Source organism: Rhinopithecus bieti, unplaced genomic scaffold (genome assembly GCF_001698545.2).
Source record: "Rhinopithecus bieti isolate Rb0 unplaced genomic scaffold, ASM169854v2 scaffold_15776, whole genome shotgun sequence".
NCBI classification, from domain to species: Eukaryota; Metazoa; Chordata; class Mammalia; order Primates; family Cercopithecidae; genus Rhinopithecus; species Rhinopithecus bieti.
In genome coordinates, this window is record NW_016808836.1 from 1,220,217 (window position 1) to 1,243,350 (window position 23,134).

The 23,134-nt window shown below is 53.4% G+C and overlaps 3 protein-coding genes across 5 annotated transcripts in view; 2 read left to right on the forward strand and 1 right to left on the reverse strand.

Annotated features, from left to right (window-relative positions):
• The window catches only part of SAMD4B (sterile alpha motif domain containing 4B), a 48,255-nt gene extending 39,143 nt beyond the window's left edge, over positions 1–9,112 (forward strand). Inside the window, exons 14-15 of one of the 2 annotated variants that reach the window (XM_017887457.1) lie at positions 772–855; positions 1,063–3,254. In XM_017887457.1, coding sequence (XP_017742946.1) covers positions 772–855; positions 1,063–1,091 — 113 coding nt within the window. In that variant the 3' untranslated portion in view covers positions 1,092–3,254. Of the gene's footprint in view, positions 1–771; positions 856–1,062; positions 3,255–8,872 lie in introns of those variants that run through there. The other variant, XM_017887456.1, reaches the window with a different exon arrangement.
• PAF1 (PAF1 component of Paf1/RNA polymerase II complex) lies at positions 3,400–9,535 on the reverse strand. Its single transcript, XM_017887458.1, has 14 exons — positions 9,163–9,535; positions 8,612–8,641; positions 8,421–8,513; positions 7,989–8,110; positions 7,822–7,888; positions 7,624–7,725; positions 7,435–7,540; positions 7,290–7,358; positions 7,105–7,208; positions 6,903–7,019; positions 6,670–6,798; positions 4,245–4,350; positions 4,033–4,123; positions 3,400–3,954 (listed from the first exon to the last, which is right to left on the reverse strand). Exons 1-14 carry the CDS (start codon positions 9,207–9,209, stop codon positions 3,542–3,544), a joined length of 1,596 nt encoding a protein of 531 aa, XP_017742947.1. The 5' UTR covers positions 9,210–9,535; the 3' UTR covers positions 3,400–3,541.
• Positions 9,536–9,615: 80 nt separating this feature from the next.
• Positions 9,616–16,244, forward strand: MED29 (mediator complex subunit 29). Of its 2 annotated transcripts, none has more exons than XM_017887459.1 (4): positions 9,616–9,983; positions 10,802–10,860; positions 11,904–11,988; positions 14,173–16,244. In XM_017887459.1, exons 1-4 carry the CDS (start codon positions 9,705–9,707, stop codon positions 14,413–14,415), a joined length of 666 nt encoding a protein of 221 aa, XP_017742948.1. In that variant the 5' UTR covers positions 9,616–9,704; the 3' UTR covers positions 14,416–16,244. The 2 variants fall into 2 exon arrangements, with proteins under 2 accessions (XP_017742948.1, XP_017742949.1); XM_017887460.1 differs by having other exon boundaries at positions 14,243–14,797.
• Positions 16,245–23,134: the final 6,890 nt, after the last annotated feature.

Sequence of the window (23,134 nt, forward strand, 5' to 3'; positions counted from 1 at the left end):
ATTTTTTTTTTTTTTTTAGGAGAGACAATTGGGTGATCTGATACGACATGAGCTCAGGGTTCGGAGGGAACAGTGATGAGAGGTGAGGGTGGAGATGGGAGCTGGGTCATCTAAACCCAGGTAAACAGCTCGGACTTCGTCCTGATGGTAGTGAGGAGTCAGGGAAGGGTTTAAGCAGTGTGGGGTGGGGTCAGATCTGCCCAGGGAGGTGGGTGGTTTCCCAGATGCCAGAATAGGAGGCCCTTTTGAGAAGTGTGGTTTGAGGACAAGTCCCATGGTTGTTGTCCTACTTTGCCCCCACCTGCCCAGCCTGCCTGGATCGAATCCTGCCCACAGGAGCAGGTCCAAGGGGGGACAGGAAGGGTTTTGATTTAGCTTTTGCACCAAGTACAGAGCAGGTCTTCAATCAGGGAGCCTTGGGGGCTGCCCAGTGTCCAGGGCAGATGCCCAGACTGTGCTCAAGACAGTATGCAGTCTGTGTCCAAAGTAGTCACAGCAGGCTGTGTGTGGCCTCCAGGAGCTCCTTCAGTTTCACTTCCACTGTCTGCAAGTCAGGCTTTTTCTGTATCACCAAGCCTCTGCCATTGCCATTGTCTCCTCTGCCTGTTGTGTGACATGCTCGCCTCTCTCCCTGTCTACCTCCTCCCCTTCCTCCCTCTCCCCCTCCATCTCTCTTGCTCCCTTCCCATACCAGCATCCTTTGTCATCCCAGCTTTCTTCATCCGAGTCCAGTCGGTCCTTACCACCCCCATTCTCCTCTCTCCCAACCAGACTGCCCGGTTCCTGGGCCTGACCTGGAGATCAATCCCACTCTGGAGTCTCTGTGTCTGAGCATGACAGAACACGCCTTGGGTGGTGAGCATTTCCTCTTTCCCTGACCCAGCTCCCACCTACCCAGCGTCTCTTCCTCTGAACTGAGCAACTCAGAGTCATCCTGAGGGGTCCCCAGGGGAGGCCAGACTCCAGGGAGGGCCTGACCGGGATGACAGGCTACCTGAGTGCCTTTTCTTGGGCCTCCCTCCAGCTCCTGATCTTCCGCCCTTCCTCCCTTTCTTACCACAGATGGGACAGACAAAACCTCCACCATCTGACGGGACCCACAGCCCAGCGCACCCATAGGCTCCCTGGGCGGCGGGCGGGGGCCAACCCCCAACAGGCTTCTCCGCGACAGCGAGAGGGTGGGCTGGCTCAGCTATATATTCTAATATTTTTCTACTCTCTCACCCTTTTAACTTTTGTTTAACATTGGCACATGCCTTGCTCACTCCCAGGCCCGTCGAGGGATCTCTGCTGAGGCCCGGGGAGTTGGGGGCAGCCAGGATAAAGGGGGCAGGGACTGGCCAGACTGCCTGCCTCTCTCCTTTCCTTCTTCATCCCCACCTGGTCCCATCCCACCCCTGCCTCCTCCAGACCGCTGACCACCTGCCTCTCCCCAAGGGAGCAGACTCCCCAGAGACAAACTGACCACTACCTTGTGGAGCCTGCTCAGAAACATTTGATATTTGGGGTGACATGAGCAGGGCAGAGAACCTGCCCTCCAGAATGTTATTGAGAGGAGCTGGGGAGAAGGGAGGGGAGCAAGGAGAGGAAGCCCTCTCTCCTCTCCCTCCTTCCCCTTTACCATTCCCCACATTCTCCAAGGACAGGAGCCACCTTCCTCTCTCTCACCTCCCTTGGCCCTGTTCACCAGAGGTTCTCTATGATTAATTTCTTAGGCCTATTTAAGATACATATTTATATAGTTCTTAACAGTTTTTCTCTGATCATTTCCTCTCATTTTTAGAATCCCCAGGCCTCTCTCTGAGCCAAGACCGTGGCAGGGGAGCCTGAACTTTATGAGGGGAGAGGGCAGAGCCCCCTCCTCCAGACCCCCAAGCTCTAACCCATTTTCCTCCAGCCCTGGCTCCCCAGATGAAGAGGTTGGAGGTGGGCAGCCAGGGTGGCCAGTGAGGTCAGGAAGTCTGTTGCCTTAACGTCCCCTTCCCTACGAACACACACCCTTCTCTGCTCCCAGGTCTGGTTGGTGATACTTGGGAGTCAGGAATAAGGGAAAGGGGATTGTTTGGTTTTTGGGTTTTTCCCTAAGCCCCTCCCTTTTCTTTCAGCCTTTCCCCTTCCCCCATTATGTCATGACCTCACTTAAGTGGAACACTATATCATAACCCAGAGATTTGTCCCAGTCCCAGAGTCTGACAGACTCTCTGGTCCCTATTCCTAATGAGGGGTTGTGTTGGGGCCCAGGTGGAGGGAGGGGATTTCGGGGTTCAGACTGCGGGGAAGCCAGGGTCTCCCTCTTCAACGCCCTCCTCCCCCTCAGCCCACCCTCCCCACTGGGACATTCTCAAGCTTTTCACACCGAAAAGGAAAAAAAATGTTATTTTTAGATACATTTTATGAATAACTTTTGTTATGAATATGGCTGGTAACCATTGTGTATGTTATTAAAGATACAAAATGTTGGGAAAAAAACAAAAAACCAAAAAAAAAAATTTTAAAACCACCACCCTCCCTGCACTATCACCCCATTCCCCAGACCTTCTTGCCCCCACCCTCCTGGTCTGTGGACCTCCCTCTGCTCTGAGCCCAGGGAGGGGGAAGAAGCCAGGGGGTAAGGGTGGCCCTGGGAACCTGGCTCTGGGTCCCCACTTCCTCTCCCAGTGCCGGGCTGGGTGGGGTGTCAGGTTTATTTATGTACCTCTTGCACACTCATCAACCTATGCAAGTCCCCCACCCCGGCCCTCCATGTTTCTGTGCCTTTGCTCATCCCCTCAATCTCCCAGGGCTTCTCCAGTCCCCCTCCCACTAGCTGCAGGAAGTGGGATGGATGGGCCACCTCGTTTGGAATCAGCAGGGTGTCCCTCTCATGGGACCCTCCCCTCTCCCCAGCCTGTCCTGTCTAGTTCACTCTCCATCAGGGTGAGCTGACTGTGCCTGGCACTGGGAGATGGTGAGGGACACCGTCTCACACACACAGGGAGGCAAGAGCTGCCGCCCACCCCACCTGACAGCAGAGTGTGCAGGACGCAGGCGGCCCCACTCTGATGGGCAGGACCCTGACCCTCTCCCGCTCCAGCCCCCTCCCCAGGCCCTCCATGATTTCGTCCTCCCCACCCACTTCTGTCCCCAGCCCCATTGGCAGAATCAGCTTTGAGTAACTGTACAGTTTTTCTCGCTGTTGGAGAAGACTTATTTGTTGGAGTTTCACTTGTTTAATGGTCTGGGCTTATTTTGGAAAAAAAAAAAAAAAAAAAAAATTCTGACCTTCGTTGTGCTACATTTTGTGGGAAGCCATTGGCCCTGCCTCTGGCCTGTGTTTCTAAGCCTCAAGCCAAGATCCTTGAGCACCTCGGGGTGGGGGGAGGTGTGTGCTGGGCTGAATGACATCATAGGGGCTGGGAGGGAAAGTAAAGAGAAGTTGACTTTATTAACAGCAAAGGTTCGGGGGTGGGGAATAAACAAGTGAAAGGCTCACAAATAGACCACTAGAAAAGTGCCATCCTGCTCACAATAGTGTCTGAACCAGCCCTGAATGCCCTGGGACTCAGTCACTGTCACTATCAGCTTCACTGGAATCAGAAGCTGCAGCTTCACTGCCATCCTCCTGGGCCGAGTGCTCGCTGCCACTGGGGAAGGGACTGGCACTGCCACTGCGGCTGTGGCTCCGCTGGCCACCCCCATTGCTGCCGCTGTCCGAATCATTGTCACTGCCACCTTGGGCCGGTCCTCTGTCCTCATCATCAGAGTCAGCATCGTCCTCTGAATCAGCATCACTGCCAAAGATCTCCTCTTTGTCACGGGCAGCCCGGGCCTCATCCTCGCTGCTCTCGTCCTCACCACTGCCACTCTTGTCACTGGCCTCGTCCCTGTCAACTTCCTCCCGTTCACTCTCGCTGCCCGAACGCTCATCTTCACTGCCCTCCTTCTCACTGCTGCTGCCTTTCTCCTGCTCCTCATCTGGAAGGGAGTGGAGAGAGGTGAGACCCACTTTTCCACCTTCCCAGGGCTCCCAGAGTCTGGCCTGTCCAGATTTACCTGAGCCCCCAACTTCTTTCTCTTCTGTCTCCATCTCCTCTTCCTCTTCCTCCTCCGGTTCGTGGTTTTCTAGCTGGGCCTTCCGTGCCTCCTGGAAGCAGCAAGATTGGAATGAGGGGAAGGAGGGTGTTCTGTTGGGTTTTTGTCCCCCTCCTCACCTGCAACCACCACCCTCCCTGCCATGGGTGCTCTGGGCCAGTGGTGCTTATTACCTGAGCTTCCAATTCCTTCTCATTCATGTCCCGATGTTTGACCACAAGCAGGGCGTTGGTGCCTGACTGAACCCCAGCCTTGGCCCGGCGCTTACTAAGGCGGACTCTGCAGGGGGTAAATTTAAGGGAGAGAAGTAGAAGATGCAGTTAAAGACACACTTCCCACTCCCCCGCCTCCCAGTGAGGGGTCTGGTCTGACTTGGTTCCCCATCAATACTTAAGAGTAAATCGGAGTAAATACAGATTGAATAAGGGCAACTAAGCTCAAGGTATTGAGGGCAGGGGAAAGGAAGGATGGCTCCCATGGCACCAGTTTGGTTGCCCTACACTGTGTGCGTTATATGGTGTATTTACATAAATATGAGCATGGGCCATTTAACAGGGACACATTCTGAGAAATACATCATGTGAACATCATACAGTGCACTTACATAAATGTACACAGTATAGCCTACTACATACCTAGGCTGTAATGGTGTAGCTTATTGCTCCTAGGCTACAAAGCTGTACAGCATGGGACTGTACTGAATACTGCAGGCAATTGTAACACAATAGTAAGTATTTGTATATCTAAACATAGAAAAGGTACAGTCAAGACACGGTATTCTATTTTAAGGGACCATCATAAGCAGTCCATTGTTGACTGAAACATGCAGTGCATTACTGTATACATGAATTAGTTAACAACACTTTGAGAAACCAGGAGAATCATCTGAATTTGGGGCTTTTGGAAGATAGGAATTTCTGGATCCACAGCATAGCAACAGTGGGCTGGAAGTGACATCGTGCCCTCCATGGTTGCCCAGAACTCCAGGTCACTCAGATGCTACCACGCCCCTGCTCTTTTACATTTCCTGCCTGGCCTACAGGGTCAGTTCTTGTAATCTCTGCTTTAAACAGAAACTTAAGACTTCCCAACTCTACACCAGAGGTGCTGGCATAGCAGTAAACTTTCAGCCATCAGGGAAGAGTTTTGGGGTCACATTTTTGAATGTGAGTATTAAGCATTTCATTTAAAACATTCATGCTGGCCGGGTGCGGTGGCTCACGCTTGTAATTCCAACACTTTGGGAGGCCGAGGTGGGTGGATCACAAGGTCAGGAGTTCAAGACCAGCCTGGGCAAGATGATGAAACCCCGTCTCTACTAAAAATACAAAAATTAGCCGGGCGCAGTGGCTCATGCCTGTAATCCCAGCACGTTGGGAGGCTGAGGCAGGTGGATCACCTGAGGTCTGGAGTTTGAGACCAGCCTGACCAACATGGAGAAACCCCGTCTATACTAAAAATACAGAATTAGCCGGGTGTGGTGGCGATGCCTGTAATCCCATCTACTCCAGTGGCTGAGGCAGGAGAATGGCTTGAACCTGGGAGGCAGAGGTTGCTATGAGCAGAGATCGCGCCATTGCACTCTGGGCAACAAAAGCGAAACTCCGTCTGGGGAAAAAAAAAAAAAAAAAGCCAGGCATGATGGCGGGCGCCTGTAGTCCCAGCTACTTGGGAGGCTGAGGCAGGAGAATGGCGTGAACCCGGGAGGCAGAGCTTGCAGTGAGTGGAGATCACGCCACTGCACTCCAGCCTGGGTAACAGAGCGAGACTCCGTCTCAAAAAAAAAAAAAAAAAAAAAATGCCGAGTGGTGGGAGGCACCTGTAATCCTAGCTACTCAGGTACTCAGGAGACTGAGGCAGGGGAATCTCTTGAACACGGGAGGCAGAGGTTGCAGTGAGCCAAGATAGCACCACTGCACTGTAGCCTAGGCGACAGAGTAAGACTGTCTCAAAAAAAATAAAAAAAATCATGTTAATTTTATATATTACTCCATACTTTGGCAATGTTTACTTTCACATGAAGTCTGTTACTAATACTGGGAAACTTGGCCCTCTACCCTGCACAAAAGCTCTAAATGTCTTCTGCATTAAGATTTTCTTTCTGGCTGGGCGCGGTAGCTCACACCTGTAATCCCAGCACTTTGGAAGGCCGAGGCAGGCAGATCACCTGAGGTCAGGAGTTCAAGATCAGCCTGGCCAACATGGTGAAACTCCATCTCTACTAAAAATGCAAAAAAAAATTAGCTGGCCATCCTGGCACACGCTTGTGATCCCAGCTACTGAGGAGGCTGAGGCAGGAGTATCACTTGAACCCAGGAGGTGGAGGTTGCAGTGAGCTGAGATCACACCACTGCACTCTGGCCTGGGCAACAGAGCGACACTCCATCTCAAAAAAAAAAAAAAAAAAAGATTTTCTTTTCTGGCTTCTCCTGTTAGAACCAAGTCCAGCTCATGTGCATGATCAAACATCTGCTGTCCTTGTTTACCAATGTGTATGACAAATTATTAGGTACAAAGGACCTCCAGCGTGGCTCTTGCACGCCCCAGGGTCTTAAGAAGCACAGATCCAGGCTAATCAGATAGGAGCGTGCTGAGTACCTGGTTTCCAACTCATTGTAGTAAACCCCGTCACCCTCTCGGAAGATGAAGAAGTAGTTTTCCTCATAGCCCTTGCTAGCTTTGTTCTTCACGTTCCAGTTGTACTCCCGAGCAATTTTGTAGTCATACCTGAGGATGAGAGCACAGGTTCAGTTCCATTTCCTTCCTATCCCTATCCCAATCCCAATCTCCAAAACTTCCCATTCCCCAAAACTTAACCCCAACCCACGCACACATCATCTGGTGCATAGTCCATCTCCTCCTCCTGGTCCCGCTTTCGTTTCTTCAGCGTCTCTTCTACAGGCAGGAAATAGGCCACAAACTGGTTCCCTTCCTCATCCATCATGCCCCTGGTTGGGGGAAAAGGAGTGGCAATGAAGTGTGAGGACAAAAGGCAGCAAGGAGCAGGCCAAGGTGGGCAGCAGGACCGACTACCTAATCATGGCCTGAGACATCATCTCCAATGCAGCTGCGCCACTTGTGTCCTTGGGGGCTGGATCTGAGTCAAAGATCACCTGAGCACATGGATTGATCCACATCTAGGGAGATGGAGGCATTGGGGTTAGATGGGAACAGGCACAAATAGGCTGTCCCTTTCTACCTCCCACCTTGGGCCTGACCTTAAAGTCTGGGAAGACAGGCATGACCTCCACCGGTGTGACTCGGGGTTTGCTGTAATGCTGGGAGATCTGGTGGAAAAAAACAGGGTGAGGAAGAGCTCTGCAGCCATACCCTTACCTCTCCCCATCCCAGTCCCTCAATTACTGATTTCTGGGCATCCTCAAAAGTCTTCTCAATGGCTGTGATCTGGCTATCCCTGTCTTTGTATATTTCTTCCTCAGTAAACTGCTGCTTCACAGAAACCCCAATCCTAGGAATGAAGAAAAAGGCTTTTAGGGGCCACTGGACACAACTGGCATCTCCACCTTCCCTCTCTTCCTGTTTGCAACTTACTTGACCTCAGGCTTCTCATTGGAGATGCCATAACGGTTGAACTCAGTGGAGATGTACTCTGTCTTCCGCATCCATGGCACCACCTTCGCGTGCTGCTGGGATCTGGGGTAGGAAATCAGGTGCCTCAGAACCCCACCACCCTCCTGCTTGTAGGGCCCACCAGAGCCAGTCCCCAGTACCCATTTGCTACCTGCTCACCTCTTGGAGCTGGTGGGGGCCTGAATCTCCTCTTCCAAAAGTTTCTCATCAGCTGGATCTAGAAGAACTAGAGGAGAGCGGGGCAAGGGGAGGGGGGAAGGAGGACCATGAAGGAGGCCCAGGTCCTTTGCTGCCCTAGAGCAGACCCTCCCTGTCTCCCCACACACCATTGGGGTCGATGCGGTAGGTGTCCGGATTGATGAGATCGATGGTGACCCCCAGGTCTGGCTCAGTCAGGAGGTCATGTTTGTGCTGTTTCTCCAAGGAAGTGGCTTTGTACTGGACGAACCTGGGTGAGGAAACACCTCTTGTGGTGTCTGCATTCCAGCTTCACCCCTCACAGCCCTGCTTCTCAGAGGCGAAGCTTCTTTGGGGAGGAACTCAGAATGACGTGTCCCCCATGGCGGGGTCTGAAAGCTGGCTCCCCAGTGGGAAGGGACTTGGACACTGCTTGCTCCATTCATTAACAATTGAGCAGCTACTACTATGTGCTAGGCAGGTACTGTGCTAGGCCCTGAGCAAACAGCAGCCGACGAGACAAGCAGCCCCTGCCTTCAAATAACTCATACCTGAATAGTTTTCCCATTGCTTAGTCTCACCTGTTCTGGTCGAAGGGGTAGGTGATGAACTTGGGGTCGAAGGGGATATCAGGGAGGCTATTGCAGTACTTGACTCGGCAGACCACTCCAGACCTAGGAACGTTAGTGGCTCAAAAGTGGGTCCCCGCTGTCCCACCTCTGCTCCCAGCCCCACTGCCCCACCACTCCTGGGAAAGCACAGTGAGGCTCACCTCTCAGGCAGAGTCCGGTGGGAATTGGGCCTAGTGGAGAAGAAAGACATAGTGATAGGTGGAGAGGACGGGATTGACAGGAGAATGAAAAAGGTCCCCAACCTTTCAAAAAGTAGAAGGAGGGTGACAAATGCTGGTTTCTTTTGGTGGTGGGGGGTGTCCAAATGCTTTAACGGAGGGAGACAAATGTTCAACTTATTTAGGAAGAAGAGCCCCCAAAAGCTTTAATGAACAAGGCCAAGTGCTCAATCCCTTTTGCAGGGGATGGCTTCAAGTGCTTTAATAAAGAACCATGTACTCAATCGTCTTTGGAAGAGGGGTCTTCAAACGCTTGACTGGAAGGATCTCTTCTGGAAAGTCTCCAAAACCTTAATCCCTGAGGTGCACGGCGGGGAGGAGGGGAACACCTGAATCTCAGAAGGAACCCGCCCCCTTCGTCAAAGGTGAGCGCTCCGTGACGTCAGGGGCAGACCTGGGGGCTGGTCACGTTGTCCAGCAGAAACCCTCTCCCGATCCCCCACCTTGCTGAAACAGAAAACCGTGGCGCCTACCTGTGGCCATCCTCCCGCTGGGCCTGGGTCTGGATGGTGGGCGCCATAGCGACGAGGCGACGGCAGCCCGGACGGGGTCCTAGCGGAGCCGAAGGGGGACGCGGAGGGGCGTGCCGACTTCAGGGGACGCCTGATCCAAGGCAGGCCCAGGCTGGCGCCGCTCCCCGCGGAAAGTGGGTTGAGATGAGGTGGGCGGGCAAGAAGTGCTCCAGCGAGACTCAGGTGAACGCGCAGGCAGCACCAGGGACGGACTCGAAGCTCCTGTTCCACCAACTGCCGCCAAGACGCTGAGGACCCAACGGGGGCTCCTCAGGGCGCGACGCCTTCGGGGAAATGAAGTCCGGAACGGAACCACACACGGATTGGCAGCGTCTGGGTGAAGGGCGGAGCGAGGGAGAGAGGTGCTTCTGTGATTGGTGAACAGATACCTCAGTCTGGACCTCGGATTTGAGAGTAACGTAACGTAGGAGCACCTCCTTCCCTTCCATTGGCTTAATTGCCTGGGAGGCGGGATAACTAGCAAATGGGGACTAGAAATAGGGATGCTGAATAGCAACGCGGAGAGACGCAGTTGTGACGCACTTCCGGCGGTCTACGCGAGGAAGATGGCTGCATCCCAGCAGCAAGCTTCAGCGGCTTCCTCAGCTGCTGGTGTATCGGGTTCTAGTTCAGCTGGCGGCCCGGGTCCCCAGCAGCAGCCGCAACCGCCAGCACAACTGGTGGGCCCTGCCCAGAGCGGCCTGCTGCAGCAACAGCAACAGGACTTCGATCCTGTGCAGCGTTATAAGATGCTCATCCCGCAGCTGAAGGAGAGTCTACAGGTGATTGGCCTTAAGCAGCGAGAAGCAAACTGCATTTGGTAGTCTAACTTCAGAGGGGCAGGCCGAGGGCCAGGTTAGTTGGAGAGAGTGCTAGGTAGAAAGAGAAGTAGAACCTGCTGTTTTGGCCTGGCGCGGTGGCCCACGCCTGTGTTCCCATGCTTGTCATCCCAGCACTTTGGGAGGCTGAGGCGGGCGGATCACTTGAGGTCAGGAGTTTTAGACCAGCCTAGTGAAACCCCGTCTCTACTAAAAATACAAAAATTAGCCAGGCATGGTGGCGCGCGCCTGTAATTACAGCTACTCGGGAGGCTGAGGCAGGAGAATCGGTGGAACCCAGGAAGCGGAGGTTGCAGTGAGCCGAGATCGGGCCATTGCACTCCAGCCTGGGCAACACAGCGAGACTCCGTCAAAAAAAAAAAAAAACAACCTGTTGTTTTATGCGAGACCTAAGCGAAGCTTGGCAGAGATGATGGAATCAGCGCTGATGTTGAGGCTGGGACTGGCCGGAGGAGTGAGGGGTTGTTTAAAGGAGAACTGAGCTCTGGTCGTTAAAGCCTGAGGAGAGGACTGGCTTATACCGAGATTCTGCCCTTGATTGATAGGTGAGGGAGGACGCTTAGATTATTGGCGAGAAGCTCAGGTGAGAGCGGGCCTCTGGGAGGATGGAGTGGTGACAGCTATAGGAATAGAAACAAGTATTTGGAAAGTCAGGAGGGAAGGTGCCAGTTGAAAAGAAGACCTGAGATTGAGTGATCTTAAGCGATAGTGTTCCCTTTTGTTTTTCCATTTCCCACGTGTTTTGTTTTTGTTTTGACTAGACCTTGATGAAGGTTGCAGCACAAAACTTGATTCAGAACACTAACATCGACAATGGACAGTGAGTGCAGCCCCCTTTCCCAGGATATTCTGTTGCCTCCCCAGTCTTTGAAATTCATCTTTCTTTCTCCTCCCTGCCCACCTCACTTCCTATATTTATTTATTATTTATTTATTTATTTATTTATTTATTTATTTATTTTTTGAGACAGGGTCTCCCTCTGTCACCCAGGCTGGAATACAGTGGCACGATCTTGGCTCATTGCAGCCTTGAACACCTGAGCTCAGGTGATCCTCTTGCCTCTGCCTCCCAAGTAGCCAGGACTACAGACATGGCTACAGACTACAGATGCCTGGCTAAGTTGTAAGATTTTTTATAGAGACAGAGTCTTGCTGTGTTGCCCAGGCTGGTCTCAAACTCCTGGCCTCTAGCAATCCCCTCAGCCTCACGAATCACTCCTCCTATTTTATTTTATTTTATTTTTGTTGTTTTGTCGAGACAGGGTCTTGCCATGTTGCCCAGGCTGGTCTCAAACTCCTGGGTTCAAACAGTCCTTCCACCTTGGCCTCCCAGAGTGCTGCGATGACAGTCATGAACCATCACAACCAATCTTTTCCTTTTATTTCTTTTCTTTTCTTTTCTTTTCTTTTTTTTTTTTTTTTTTTGGAGATAGAGTCTTGCTCTGTCGCCCAGGCTGGAGTGCAGTGGCACAGTCTCGGCTCACTGCAACCTCTGCCTCCCGGGTTCAAACGATTCTCCTGCCTCAGCCTGCCAAGTAGCTGGGACTACAGGCATGTGCCAGCACATCTGGCTAATTTTTGTATTTTTAGTAGAGATGGGGTTTCACCATGTTGTCCAGGCTGGTCTCGAACTCCTGACGACCTCAGGTGATCTGCTCACCTCAGCCTCCCAAAGTGCTGGGATTACAGGCATGAGCCACCGTGCCCAGCCTCCTTTTTTTTTTTAAAGCCCACCAGTTTTCAACCACTACTTCAGATCCCCGGGCCTGTACCTGGTTTCCTGTTGGACACTTGGTTGGGTAGATACTGGTGTCCCAGAGATTAGAAATCAATTCTTCAGACATCCTTTTTTCCTGGTCTGTAGAAAGAGCAGTGATGGACCCATACAGCGCTTTGACAAGTGCCTGGAGGAGTTCTACGCACTCTGTGACCAGCTGGAGCTCTGCCTGGTGAGAAGCCTTCTGGACACGGGGTAACGACAGCCCTGTCCCAGTCTCCGGGGTCTTCAGAAACCCTCAGTCAGTCAACTCGCACTCAACTGGGGACCTCCTGTGGGCCAGACCTGTGCTTCCACCAACACTGAGGACCCGGGGTTGCTCTGATCCTTGCCCTCACAGAGCTTTCAGTTGAGTGGAATAATAAGCACACCCCTCAACAATGACAGCTCAGAGTGGTCAGTGCTGTGATAGGAGAAGCTTAGGCCAGAGTGGTTAGGGTTATGATTGGGGAGGCACAGGCAGAGGGATCAGGGCTGGGATGCAGAAATCTCAGCAGTGGAAGCACTGGATGGGGATAGGAAGAGAGTGGCTTAGGGAAGGCTACTGCTAGAGAGCACATCTGACCAGGTCTGAAACAAAGAAGGGAAGAGGGGCAGGAGTTGAGAGGAGGGCAGTGACTAAGAATACAGCCTCTGGAGTCAGATGCACCAACAATCTCTACCTCTGACCTCTGGGTTCCTCCTTAGGAAAATGGAGTTTCCAGGAAAACTTAGATTATGCATGTAAACTACTTAACATGATACTAGGCATATGGCAAATGTGTACTGTGGTATCATCATTATTTTGGACTGGTTTTTTTTGTCGGGGAGACGAGGTGGGGACAGTCTCATTCTGTCACCTAGGCTGGAGTATAGTGGCACCATCTCAGCTCACTGCAGCCTCCTCCTGGTTTCAAGTGATTCTGGTGCCTCAGCCTCCCAAGTAGCTGGGACTATAGGTGCACACTACCACGCCTGGCTCATTTTTATATTTTTAGTAGACACGGGGTTTCACCATTTTGGCCAGGCTGGTCTTGAACTCCTGGCCCCAAAGTGATCTGCCCGCCTCAGTCTCCTTAAGTGCTGGGATTACAGGCATGAGCCACTGCACCCAGTCTTTTCTTTTTTTGAGACGGAGTCTCACTCTGTCGCCAGGCTGGAGTGCAGTGACGCAATTTCGCTCACTGCAACCTCGGCCTCCCAGGTTCAAGCGATTCTCTTGCCTCAGCCTCCTGAGTAACTGGGATTACAGGCACGCACCACCACGCCCAGCAAATTTTTGTATTTTTAGTAGAGACAGGGTTTCACTATGTTGGCCAGGATGGTCTTGATTTCTTGACCTTGTGATCCGCCCATCTCGGCCTCGCAAAGTGCTGGGATTACAGGTGTGAGCTACCTGCACCCGGTCCTTTTTTTTTTTTTTTGAGTCAGAGTCTCACTCTGTCGCCCAGGCTGGACTGCAGTGGCACAGTCTCAGCTCACTGCAGCCTCTACTTCTGGGCTGAAGTGATCCTCCCACCTCAACCTTCCAAGTAGCTGGGACTACAGGCATGCGCCGCCTGGGAGGTGGAGGTTGCAGTGAGCCAAGATGGCGCCACGGCGCTCCAGCCTGGGTCACAGAGCAAGACTCTGTCTCCAAAAAGAAAAAGGGCCGGGCACAGTGGCTCACGCCTGTAATCCCAGTACTTTGGGAGGCTGAGGCAGGTGGATCACCTGAGGTAATGAGTTTGAGACCAGCGTGGCCAGTGTGATGAAACCCTGTCTCTACTAAAAATACAAAAAAATTAGCTGGGCTTGGTGGCGGGCGCCTGTAATCCCAGCTACTCGGGAGGCTAAGGCAGGAGAATCACTTGAACCCAGGGAACAGAGGTTGCAGTGAGCTGAGATTGCGCCATTGCACTCCAGCCTGGGCGACAAGACTGAAACTCCATCTCAAAAAAAAAAAAAAAAAAAAAAGTAGTACCTAGAGTAGCCAGAGAAGCAGGCAGCAAACCAGGGGTGGGCGCCATCGAGATGCCACTGCCAACACCAGACCTGGAGCTGGGGCAGTAACAGTAATAGTAGCTAACATTTCTTGGCACTTTAAACGGTGTGCCAGGATCTGTGCCTGTGTTTCACACACCTGCTCTCACTGTTCTCACCTTATGAGGTAGGAAGAGGTGGTTATTAAACCCGTTTTCCAAAGAGGAAACTGAGGCTCAGAAAAGAGTAGCCGCCATGCCCCCAGGTTCCCCAGCAAGTGACTGGCAGGGCCAACCTCTAACTCCAAGACCTGGGAAATCCAGAGGCCAAGCCGACAACCCCCAGCTGGCCCTTGGGGTGGGGTAGAATGACCTGGGGTGGAGCTGATGCTGTCCCCTTGCCTGCCTGTCCACAGCGCCTGGCGCATGAGTGCCTGTCACAGAGCTGTGACAGTGCCAAGCACTCTCCCACACTGGTGCCCACAGCCACCAAGCCCGACGCAGTGCAGCCTGACAGCCTCCCCTACCCACAGTACCTGGCGGTCATCAAAGCCCAGATTTCCTGTGCCAAGGACATTCACACTGCCCTGCTGGACTGTGCCAACAAGGTCACGGGCAAGACACCTGCACCACCTGCTGGCCCTGGGGGCACCCTGTGAAGTGGGGGGCAGGGAGTGGGGCAGGCAGTGGTTGGAGGGTGGTGTGCAAAGGGAATGAAAAGCATCCTGGGCCTAAACACAGCAGCCTCCTCTCTTTTCCTGCCTGAGCACCGCGGCGGGAGCCAGCAGGGGGCAGCAGAGGCCAACAGGGAGCTCACAGGCCGGGTCCCTGTCTCCCTGCCCCTTCTTCCTGCTCCCCCTCCTAGCCTAGGGTAGACTTTGGACTGTTGTGTGTTGATGACCTCTCTGTTCCACAGGCCCTCCCTCACCCTGGCCTGGGTGTGGAACCCTGGCTGTCCCCTCTCCCTCAGTCCTTCCTGTCTCCAGCTGGGAGGTGGTCTCTGTGTGCCACTCTTCTGTCTCTATTATAGTTGTCTCTCTCTCATCCTGTCTCTTTTTGTCCTTGTTTCTGTGTTCCTGTTAATGTGTTTCTCCCCATAGTCCTATGTCTCTCTCTGACTAGTCCCCTTTAGCTGTCTTCTATCCCCAGCTCCTAACTAGGAATCTGTGTCTACGCAGGGAGCCAGCACCCCGGGTTATCTGGGGCTAAGGGAAGGGACTTCATTTCCAGGGACCACAGCCAAGCCCAGAGTCCCCCAGCAGCTCACATGTCAGCCCAGACCCCAGGGTCTTGGCCTAGGAGAGGAGCAGTGGAGGGGCCCAGGCTCTGAGCTCCACAGGTCTGAGCAGGGAGCAACTCAGGCCCCCACCCAAGCCTGCGTCAGCGGAACTTGAGTGAGGGGCGTTGTGCAATCTGTGGCAAGGCTGGCCCAGCTGGATGCCTGGGTCCCAGTATTTTTAGCCCCAAAGGAGAAGTGAAAAGGCCCCAGCCGCAGTGAGTCATCAGTCCTGGGGAAGAACCCAGGCGCCTGAGCCCCAGCTCCGGGAAGCAGGCACTGGGGAGGGGGCTTCAAGGAGGGAGTGCCCCCTCAGACTCCCTCCTTCCCTGGGAGCTTCAGGAAGTTCAGCCTTGGCCTTCAGGCCTGAGCAAGTGCAGGGCGGAGCTACCAGCCCAGGCTCAGATGTTGGAGTGTGAAAGCCTCAAGTGACTCAGCCTGGTTGGAGAACTGCCCCACCCAGTATCTTCTGTGCCATGGTTCCCACATTCCCACTCAGTGGCCTCCTGTCCTGGACCCCATGTCTGCAAGGAAACCCCAGGATCATGGATACCTCTGTGATTCATGCTGAGCCCAAGTCCCCACACTGGAAAACTGGGAAATGGCCAGCCATGTGTGTCCCAGGAAATTCCTCCCCTTGTTCTTCTTGAAGTGCCCGAGTATGTAGGGCAGGAAGGAAGGCTGAAGCACTGTCCCTAAGAGGAATTTCTCCTTCAGGGAAGCCTCAGTTTTGCCCGTTTATCTAATTGAATCAGTTTTCTACCCAATCCCCCAATTTTGTGGGATAATCTTCCTTATCTAAATTCAACTGATTATGAACTTTCATCACACCTACAAAACACTTCCATGGCAACAGCTAGATGAGTGTTTGATAGAATAACCGGGACTGTAGCCCGTCCAAGTTGACACACAAAACTGACCATCGGACTGGGCGCAGTGGCTCACACCTGTAATCCCAACACTTTGGGAGCCCGAGGTGGGCGGATCACAAGGTCAGGAGTTCAAGACCAGCCTGGCCAACGTGGTGAAACCCATGTTTACTAAAAATACAAAAAATTAGCCAGGCGTGGTGGCACATGCCTGTAATGCCAGCTACTTGGGAAGCTGAGGCAGGAGAATCGCTTGAACCTGGGAGGCAGAGGTTGCAGTGAGCCAAGATTGCACCATTGCACTCCAGCCTGGGCGACAGGGCAAGACTGTGTCTCAAAAAAATAAAAAACTGGCCGGGCGCGGTGGCTCAAGCCTGTAATCCCAGCACTTTGGGAGGCCAAGACGGGCGGATCACAAGGTCAGGAGATCAAGACCATCCTGGCTAACCCGGTGAAACCCCGTCTCTACTAAAAAAATATAAAAATCTAGCCGGGCGAGGTGGCGGGCGCTTGTAGTCCCAGCTACTCGGGAGGCTGAGGCAGGAGAATGGCATAAACCCGGGAGGCGGAGCTTGCAGTGAGCTGAGATCCGGCCACTGCACTCCAGCCTGGGCGACAGAGCGAGACTCCGTCTCAAAAAAAAAAAATTAAATTAAAAAAATAAAAATAAAATAAAAAACTGACCATCTAGTCATTGTCATCTGGGCACCTTCACACATCTCCTTAACCACACTTAACCTCCAAATAAGTACGATAGCATAGTCATAGTCCCACCCAACATGATACAGTTATCTTGCATACAACTGAAAACCACTAACCCTTTCCTCAGCAGAGCCCACCAGCAGTGGTGGAGATGTCAGTCCATGAGCACACACACAAGACAGGGACTGCTGGCCCTCCCAGGTGGTGTCAACACAACATCACACACAGGTGGGGGCCTGATAGCCCAGCACCCATGATACAGGGGCTACCAATGCTTAAAACCACACCCAGGGAGGCCACAGAGGCGCTCAGTGCGTGGTGGGGTGATAGATGCACATTTACCAGGCACAGGGCGGAGGTGGGCACCAGGAAGTTGCATTCACTCAGCAAACGTACTGGGTATCTTGTGCCCAAGCCCTGTATTTGTGGAGCTGATACTCTATTGAGAGACAGTAAATGTGATAAAAATAAAACATATCAGATGGTGAAAAATTAAAGCAGAAAAGTGAGATCGGAAGTGGAGATGTTGGGCCCAGGCACAGTGGCCCAGGCCTGTAATCCCATCACTTTGGGAGATGCAGGCAGTTGGATGGCTTGAGCCCAGGATTTCAAGACCAGTCTGGGCAACATAGCAAAAGCCTGTATCTGCAAAAAAAAAAATTCAAAAATTAGCCAGGTGTGGTGCGTGCCCAGATTCCCAGGTACTCAGGCTGAGAGGTGGGAAGATGCCTTCAGCTTGAAAGGTCGAGGCTGCAGTGAGCTGTGATTGCACCACTGCACTCCAGCTTGGTTGACGGAGACCCTGTTTTTTTAAAAAAGAAGCGGAGGTGTTTACACAAGCAAAATACTCCTTTTTTTCAGTGTAATTAAGTTGATCCAAAAAAAGTGGAAATGTATAATTAAAAACATACTTAGGAGCAAATCTAACATGCGATGTAATATCTGCATATGGAGAATTGTGTTACTTTATTGAAAAACATTAAAAGTTTGAGAAAAGTTGGACTGTGGTTTCGTGAGCATTCATTACAGCTTATATATGTTCCATGTATTTATTATTAAATAGATGACAAGGGTTTTCTTGTTTATATATTTTTGAGATGAGTCTCACTCTGTCGCCCAGGCTGGAGTGCAATGATGCCATCTTGGCTCACTGCAACCTCCGCCTCCTGGGTTCAAGTGACTGTCCTGCCTTAGCCTTCCGACTAGCTGGGATTACAGGAGTGCATCACCACGCGCGGCTAATTTTTATATTTTTAGTAGAGACGGGTTTTCACCATGTTGGCCAGGCTGGTCTTGAGCTTCTGACCTGAAGTGATCTGCCCGCCTCGGTCTCCCAAAATTCTGGGATTACAGGCACCGGCACCAGCCACCAGCCACCACGCCAGGACTTTTGTTTATTATTATGATTTTTTTAAATTCTTGACAGAGGTCAAGGAAGGCCTCACTGAGAAGGCGGTATTAGAGCAGCCCCAAAGGAAAGGGAATAAGCTTGGGGACATCCACACATCCAGGCAAGAGTGCTCCAGACAGAGAGAACTGCAAGTGCCAGGGACCTGGGACAGGAATGTGCTGGGGTTTATGGAACACATGAAAAGGAGGCTTGGGCACAATGAGGGAGCAGGAATAGGAGAGGAAATCCAGACAGGTCACAGAGGGCCTTGGTGAGGACTTAGCTTTGCTAGATAACTAAACCCAGAGGGAGATTACACAGTCTGGTGCACACTGCACGCTCCAGGGAGGGGGTGGATGTGAGGTGCACAGCCACCACAAAACAGACAGTGGGGACTCGGGCACACAGCATGCTTGCCCCCCTGCAGAGCTAACCCACTATCCTATAGTCATGGTGCCCCCCAGGGACCCCATCCCATTGACAGTCCCACAGACAGATACCTTCAGGGAGCGACCCAGCCACATGAATACACAAACAACCCTCTAACCACCACTTAACCCGATAAGCTATCTCTCACCCCATCGCAGACTTTGCCCATCACAGGCTGACTCAGCCCTGTCCTTAGCCCAGCACTATCAGAGGCAGCCTCATCGGCCCTGCCCCAGCTTCTCAGGTGCTCGTGTCTGCACGTCTGCTCTGCCCACGGAGGCCGACACAAGAACGGTGACATGGAGGGGGGGAGCTCGCCAGCTACTCGCCCCATCACGCGGGCTGTAGACGTCAGAAACCAAAGTTCATCAGTTTCACTGCCTTGTGACTTGGGCCACAGGAACTGCATTCAGACGCTGGCCTACTGTGATCTGCACATGCAGTCTCAGACGCCCACGACAAAGGACGTGGACATACGTGAACACTATTCACACATCTGGGGACTAGACACACTGAGCCACAAAGGCCTTGCGCATGGCCACAGCTGCAAAGTCATGGATGCTGACACAGCTTCAAATGTGTGTGCCAGGTGTGGTGGCACGTGCCTGTAGTCCCAGCTACCTGGGAGGCTGAAGTGGGAGGATCGATTCAGCCCAGGAGGTCGAGGCTTCAGTGAGCCGAGATTGTACCGCTGCACTCCAGCCTGGGCAACAGAGCGAGACCCTGTCTCAAAGCAACACACACACACAAAGTTGTGTGTGCACAGAGCCTCAGACACAGGGGAGGGCAGAGTCATTCCCTCACCCAGGCACCTGCGCTGAGTTACACACACTTAAGTCACTGCAGATCCCACAGTGGCTCAGAGCAACACACAGATATGCAGGTGGGGATGAAAACCTCATGTTCTTAAGAATGCCGCCTCAAAGACAAATTGCAGTAGTTACAACAGAGCATCCACCCCACACCCAGAAATGGCCAAAACACACACGGTACAGTCGATCACACAGGCGGTTTCACACATTGATTCACACAGCCAAGTCATGCGGGATTGTATGCACACAGCCTTCTCACAGGAAACTGGGCACACTTGTGCCCCTCACCTTCCCCCACTGCATACCCAGGCACACCGGATCTCTCACCCCCAGATGCCAAGGCGCACCTTTGCACCCGCAAGCACACACACTGTTCACACAACGGGGTACACACGCCGGCTAGCCCGGCCCGCCGCCCACGCAGTCGCAGGCCGGGGTACACTCGGCCAGCCCCGCCCTTGGCCACGCCCAATCAGGCCCAGGCAATCACGCCAGGCGTACACACGGCGCGGGCACACGTGCCGCGGGTATACGGTCCCCAGCTCGCCCGCGCACTCGGCCGGCTCTCACACCCCCGCGTTTCCCGTCCCCGCTTGTTTTTCTGGAAACTCTGCTCTCCGCTCCCCTCCCCCTAGGCAGGAAGTGTTGGCTGTATTTTTAGCCTCTCTGGTTTCCGCCCCTTTCCTTCTCTTCTCGCCCGCCCAGGACAGGCCCCAGCGCCCCGCGGGGGACCCCGGCCATCCCCTTCCCCACCGTCATTCCAGAGGGGATTCCCGGCCGCCGCTGGGGCCGCGGATTTTCCCGCTGGCTACGTGGGGAGCAGGGAGGAGTCCTGCCGTGAACTTCCTCCTGGCCTGGGACGCCCGAGACCTGGGGGGAGGGCTGAGGGCCTGGTCTCTTGGATCTGAGGGAGGACGGGCTGGGGGTCTCCCGAGTCTGAGGGAGGAGGGGTTAGGGGCCTGGACCGCTGGATCTGAGGGAGGAGGAGCTGGGGACCTGGACCCCTGGGTCTGAGGGAGAAGGGGCTGGGGTCTCAGGGGGCCTGAGGATCTGAGGGAGGAGGGACTGGTGGCCTGGATCCCTGGGTCTGAGGGAGGAGGGGTTAGGGGCCTGGACCCCTGGATCCGAGGGAGGAGGGGCTGGGGGCCTGGACTCCTGAGTCTGAGGGAGGAGGGGCTGGGGACTCAGGCCCCTGGGTTACTGCGAGGGAGGAGGGACTGAGGCCTTGGCTCCTGGGTCCCCAGGTCTGTGGGTTTGGGGAGGTGGAGGACCAGTCCTTCTGCGAGCAAAGCATCCCCCTCCTTTGAGAATGGCCCTATCCCAAAAGTCCTGACTCGGGGCGATGACTCAGCAGATGGGAGAGAGGAGGGGGACAGGCTGACTCAGGGATGGGAAATGCTCCCAGTATCCAGGGAGTAGAAACTGGAATCCCTCCTCCAGGATCGATCGCAGCCCGAGCTGAGCCGGCCTCCGCAGACCCAAGGGTGCCCCCCACTCCCCTTTCCCCGCCTCAGTCCTATAGGCTGTGTAAGGATTTGGAGCTCGGCCGAGAGGCGGGTCCCAGGTCCCCCTCCTCCCCTCTTTTTCCCCGTTATCCTCGGGGCTCTGTTTACAGGAGACGGGAGCCCTGGTTACAGGAGAGGAACCCGAGTGTCCGGGCTGAACCTCCTCGTCACGGCTTCCAGGAAGCCCCCACTCCCCCGCCCCTTGCGAATGAGTCACAGGCGAGCAGGAGGCCACAACCGTGCCAGAGCCGCCCGCGGCCCGCCCAGCTCACGAGACCGGCCCGGGAAGGCCCCTCAGCAAGCGCCGCACCAGGGATTCCCCCCCGCCGCTCTCAGACGAAGCAGGTCGACGTGGAGCCTGGCAGAATCTCCCCACCTTAATACAAGCCCGCAGCCTGCAAGAATGAACTTTCCACCATTATAACTGCGCACTGTGGCAATGATTTCTACCCCCGCATTTTCACTCAGGGCAGCCAGCTCTCCAACACCCGTTAAAAAATAAATTGTCTTTCCAGATCTTAAGAGGGTTTTCACTTAGGGCAACCCTTTGATAACAAAAGATGTGCCAGTGTGGGGAATGATCCTTGAAAATGTAGTCTGGGCCAGGCGCGGTGGCTGACACCTGTAATCCCAGCACTTTGTAATCACGTCTCTCAAAGGCGGGTGGATCACGAGGTCAGGAAATCGAGACCCTCCTGGCTAACACGGTGAAATCCCGTCTCTACTAAAAATACAAAAAATGAGCCAGGCATGGTGGCGGGTGCCTGTAGTCCCAGCTACGCGGGAGGCTGAGGCAGGAGAATGGCGTGAACCCGGGAGGCGGAGCTTGCAGTGAGCAGAGATCTCCCCACTGCACTCCAGCCTGGGCAACAGAGCGACACTCCGTCTCAAAATTTAAAAAAAAAAAAAAAAAGGAAAATGTAGTCTGAAGGCACACCCCACTCTAAGAGGCCCATCCAGCCATCAACTGGGGATGACCCATTTTTTTTTCTTTTTGAAAGCTTAAAACAGCTTTCAATCAATGCAACCATCCATTATAGTGAAAGACCTCCACCTTGCCAATCTTGAGTTTTCTTAGAGGGCAAACCTCAACATAATTTCAGGCCCTGGTATGAGGCCTCTGCCATTTGCTAGCTCGAACTAGAAGAGTAACGTTTTTTACCCCCTTGAGAGGGAGTCTCACTCTGTGGCCCAGGCTGGAGAGCAGTGGCGGGATCTTAGGTCATGCAACCTCTGCCTCCTGGGTTCAAGCGACTCTCCCATCACAGCCTGCTCCCTCCCCGCCCCCCAGTAGTGGGACCACAGGTGTGCGACACCACATCCAGCTAATTTTTGTATTTTTGGTAGAAACGGGGATTCACCATGTTGCCCAGACTGGTCTCCAACTCCTGAGCTCTAGTGATCCGCCCGCCTTGGGTGCCCAAAGTGCTAGGTCTACAGGTGTGAGCCAGGCAGGAGAGTAACTTCACTTTGGTTTCCTCCTGCCTTAAATAGGCATACCACCTGGCGTTAGGATTAATGTGTGTAAAGCACTTAAAACTCAGCCTAGGTGAGTTCTCCTTAACTCAGCCTAGAAGAGATCATCTGCCTGAGGATGAGGGGCTAGAGCCGCCCTGTGACTTGGGAAAGGAGGCCCCTTTTCAGCCTTGCCAGGTATCCTGGACCCCAACCCACTCACTCACCCACCCAACCCCAGCAAGTGGGGAGAGGGAGAGCAGTCCAGGTCTCATCTGTCTGGGCTGTTTAGGAGTGAGACAACACAAGGCAGGCAGTTCTCAGAGGATTCCCCTCCAAGGCCTGCTGGCTCTTTCTTGGCACTTTGCTCAGCAGATTTCTTTCTGTAAGTACTTGTTTCTCACAGTCTTTCTCCTTTTTGTCCAGTTTTTCTTTTTAATTTTTTTAAATAGTATTTTTTGTAGGGATGGGGTCTCACTGTTGCCCAGGCTGATCTTGAACTCCTGATCTCAGGTACTCCACCTGCCTCACCCTCTCAAAGTGCTGGGATTGGCCGGGCTTGGTGGTTCGCACCTGTAATTCCAGCTCTTTGGGAGGCCGAGGTGGGAGGATCCCTGGAGTCCCGGAGGCGAAGATCACCCTGGGCAACATAGGGAAACCCCGTCTCTCAAAAAAATAATAATAAAGGAAAGAAAGAAAAACACAAAAAGTGCTGGGATCACAGGCGTAAGCCACTTGCGCTCAGCCCCTTTCTGTTTCTTTTTGTGATCCTCCCAACCCTCTTCTCCCTCTGAATCTGTCTCTGGGACTGTCTCTGTCTCCTCACCGTCCCTCCCCTCCTCACCCTATCTCTCCCTGTATGTGTCTCTCGATGTGTGTGTCTCTCTCTGTTTTTCTCTCTGCCTCTCTCCCTGTCTGTCTGTACCCCTCTGCGTGTCTC

What these genes read in the sequence shown, in the direction of transcription:
- MED29 (XM_017887459.1), top strand. Translation starts at nt 9,705, where the DNA reads ATGCTGAATAGCAACGCGGAGAGACGCAGTTGTGACGCACTTCCGGCG. An exon ending in AGCTGAAGGAGAGTCTACAG is followed by an intron (nt 9,984 to 10,801) that starts GTGATTGGCCTT and finishes TGTTTTGACTAG; the next exon opens with ACCTTGATGAAGGTTGCAGC. An exon ending in ACCAGCTGGAGCTCTGCCTG is followed by an intron (nt 11,989 to 14,172) that starts GTGAGAAGCCTT and finishes GCCTGTCCACAG; the next exon opens with CGCCTGGCGCATGAGTGCCT.
- PAF1 (XM_017887458.1), bottom strand. Translation starts at nt 9,209, where the DNA reads ATGGCGCCCACCATCCAGACCCAGGCCCAGCGGGAGGATGGCCACAG. An exon ending in CTGTCTTCCCAGACTTTAAG is followed by an intron (nt 7,209 to 7,289) that starts GTCAGGCCCAAG and finishes CCATCTCCCTAG; the next exon opens with ATGTGGATCAATCCATGTGC. An exon ending in AGAAGGAATTGGAAGCTCAG is followed by an intron (nt 4,124 to 4,244) that starts GTAATAAGCACC and finishes TGCTGCTTCCAG; the next exon opens with GAGGCACGGAAGGCCCAGCT.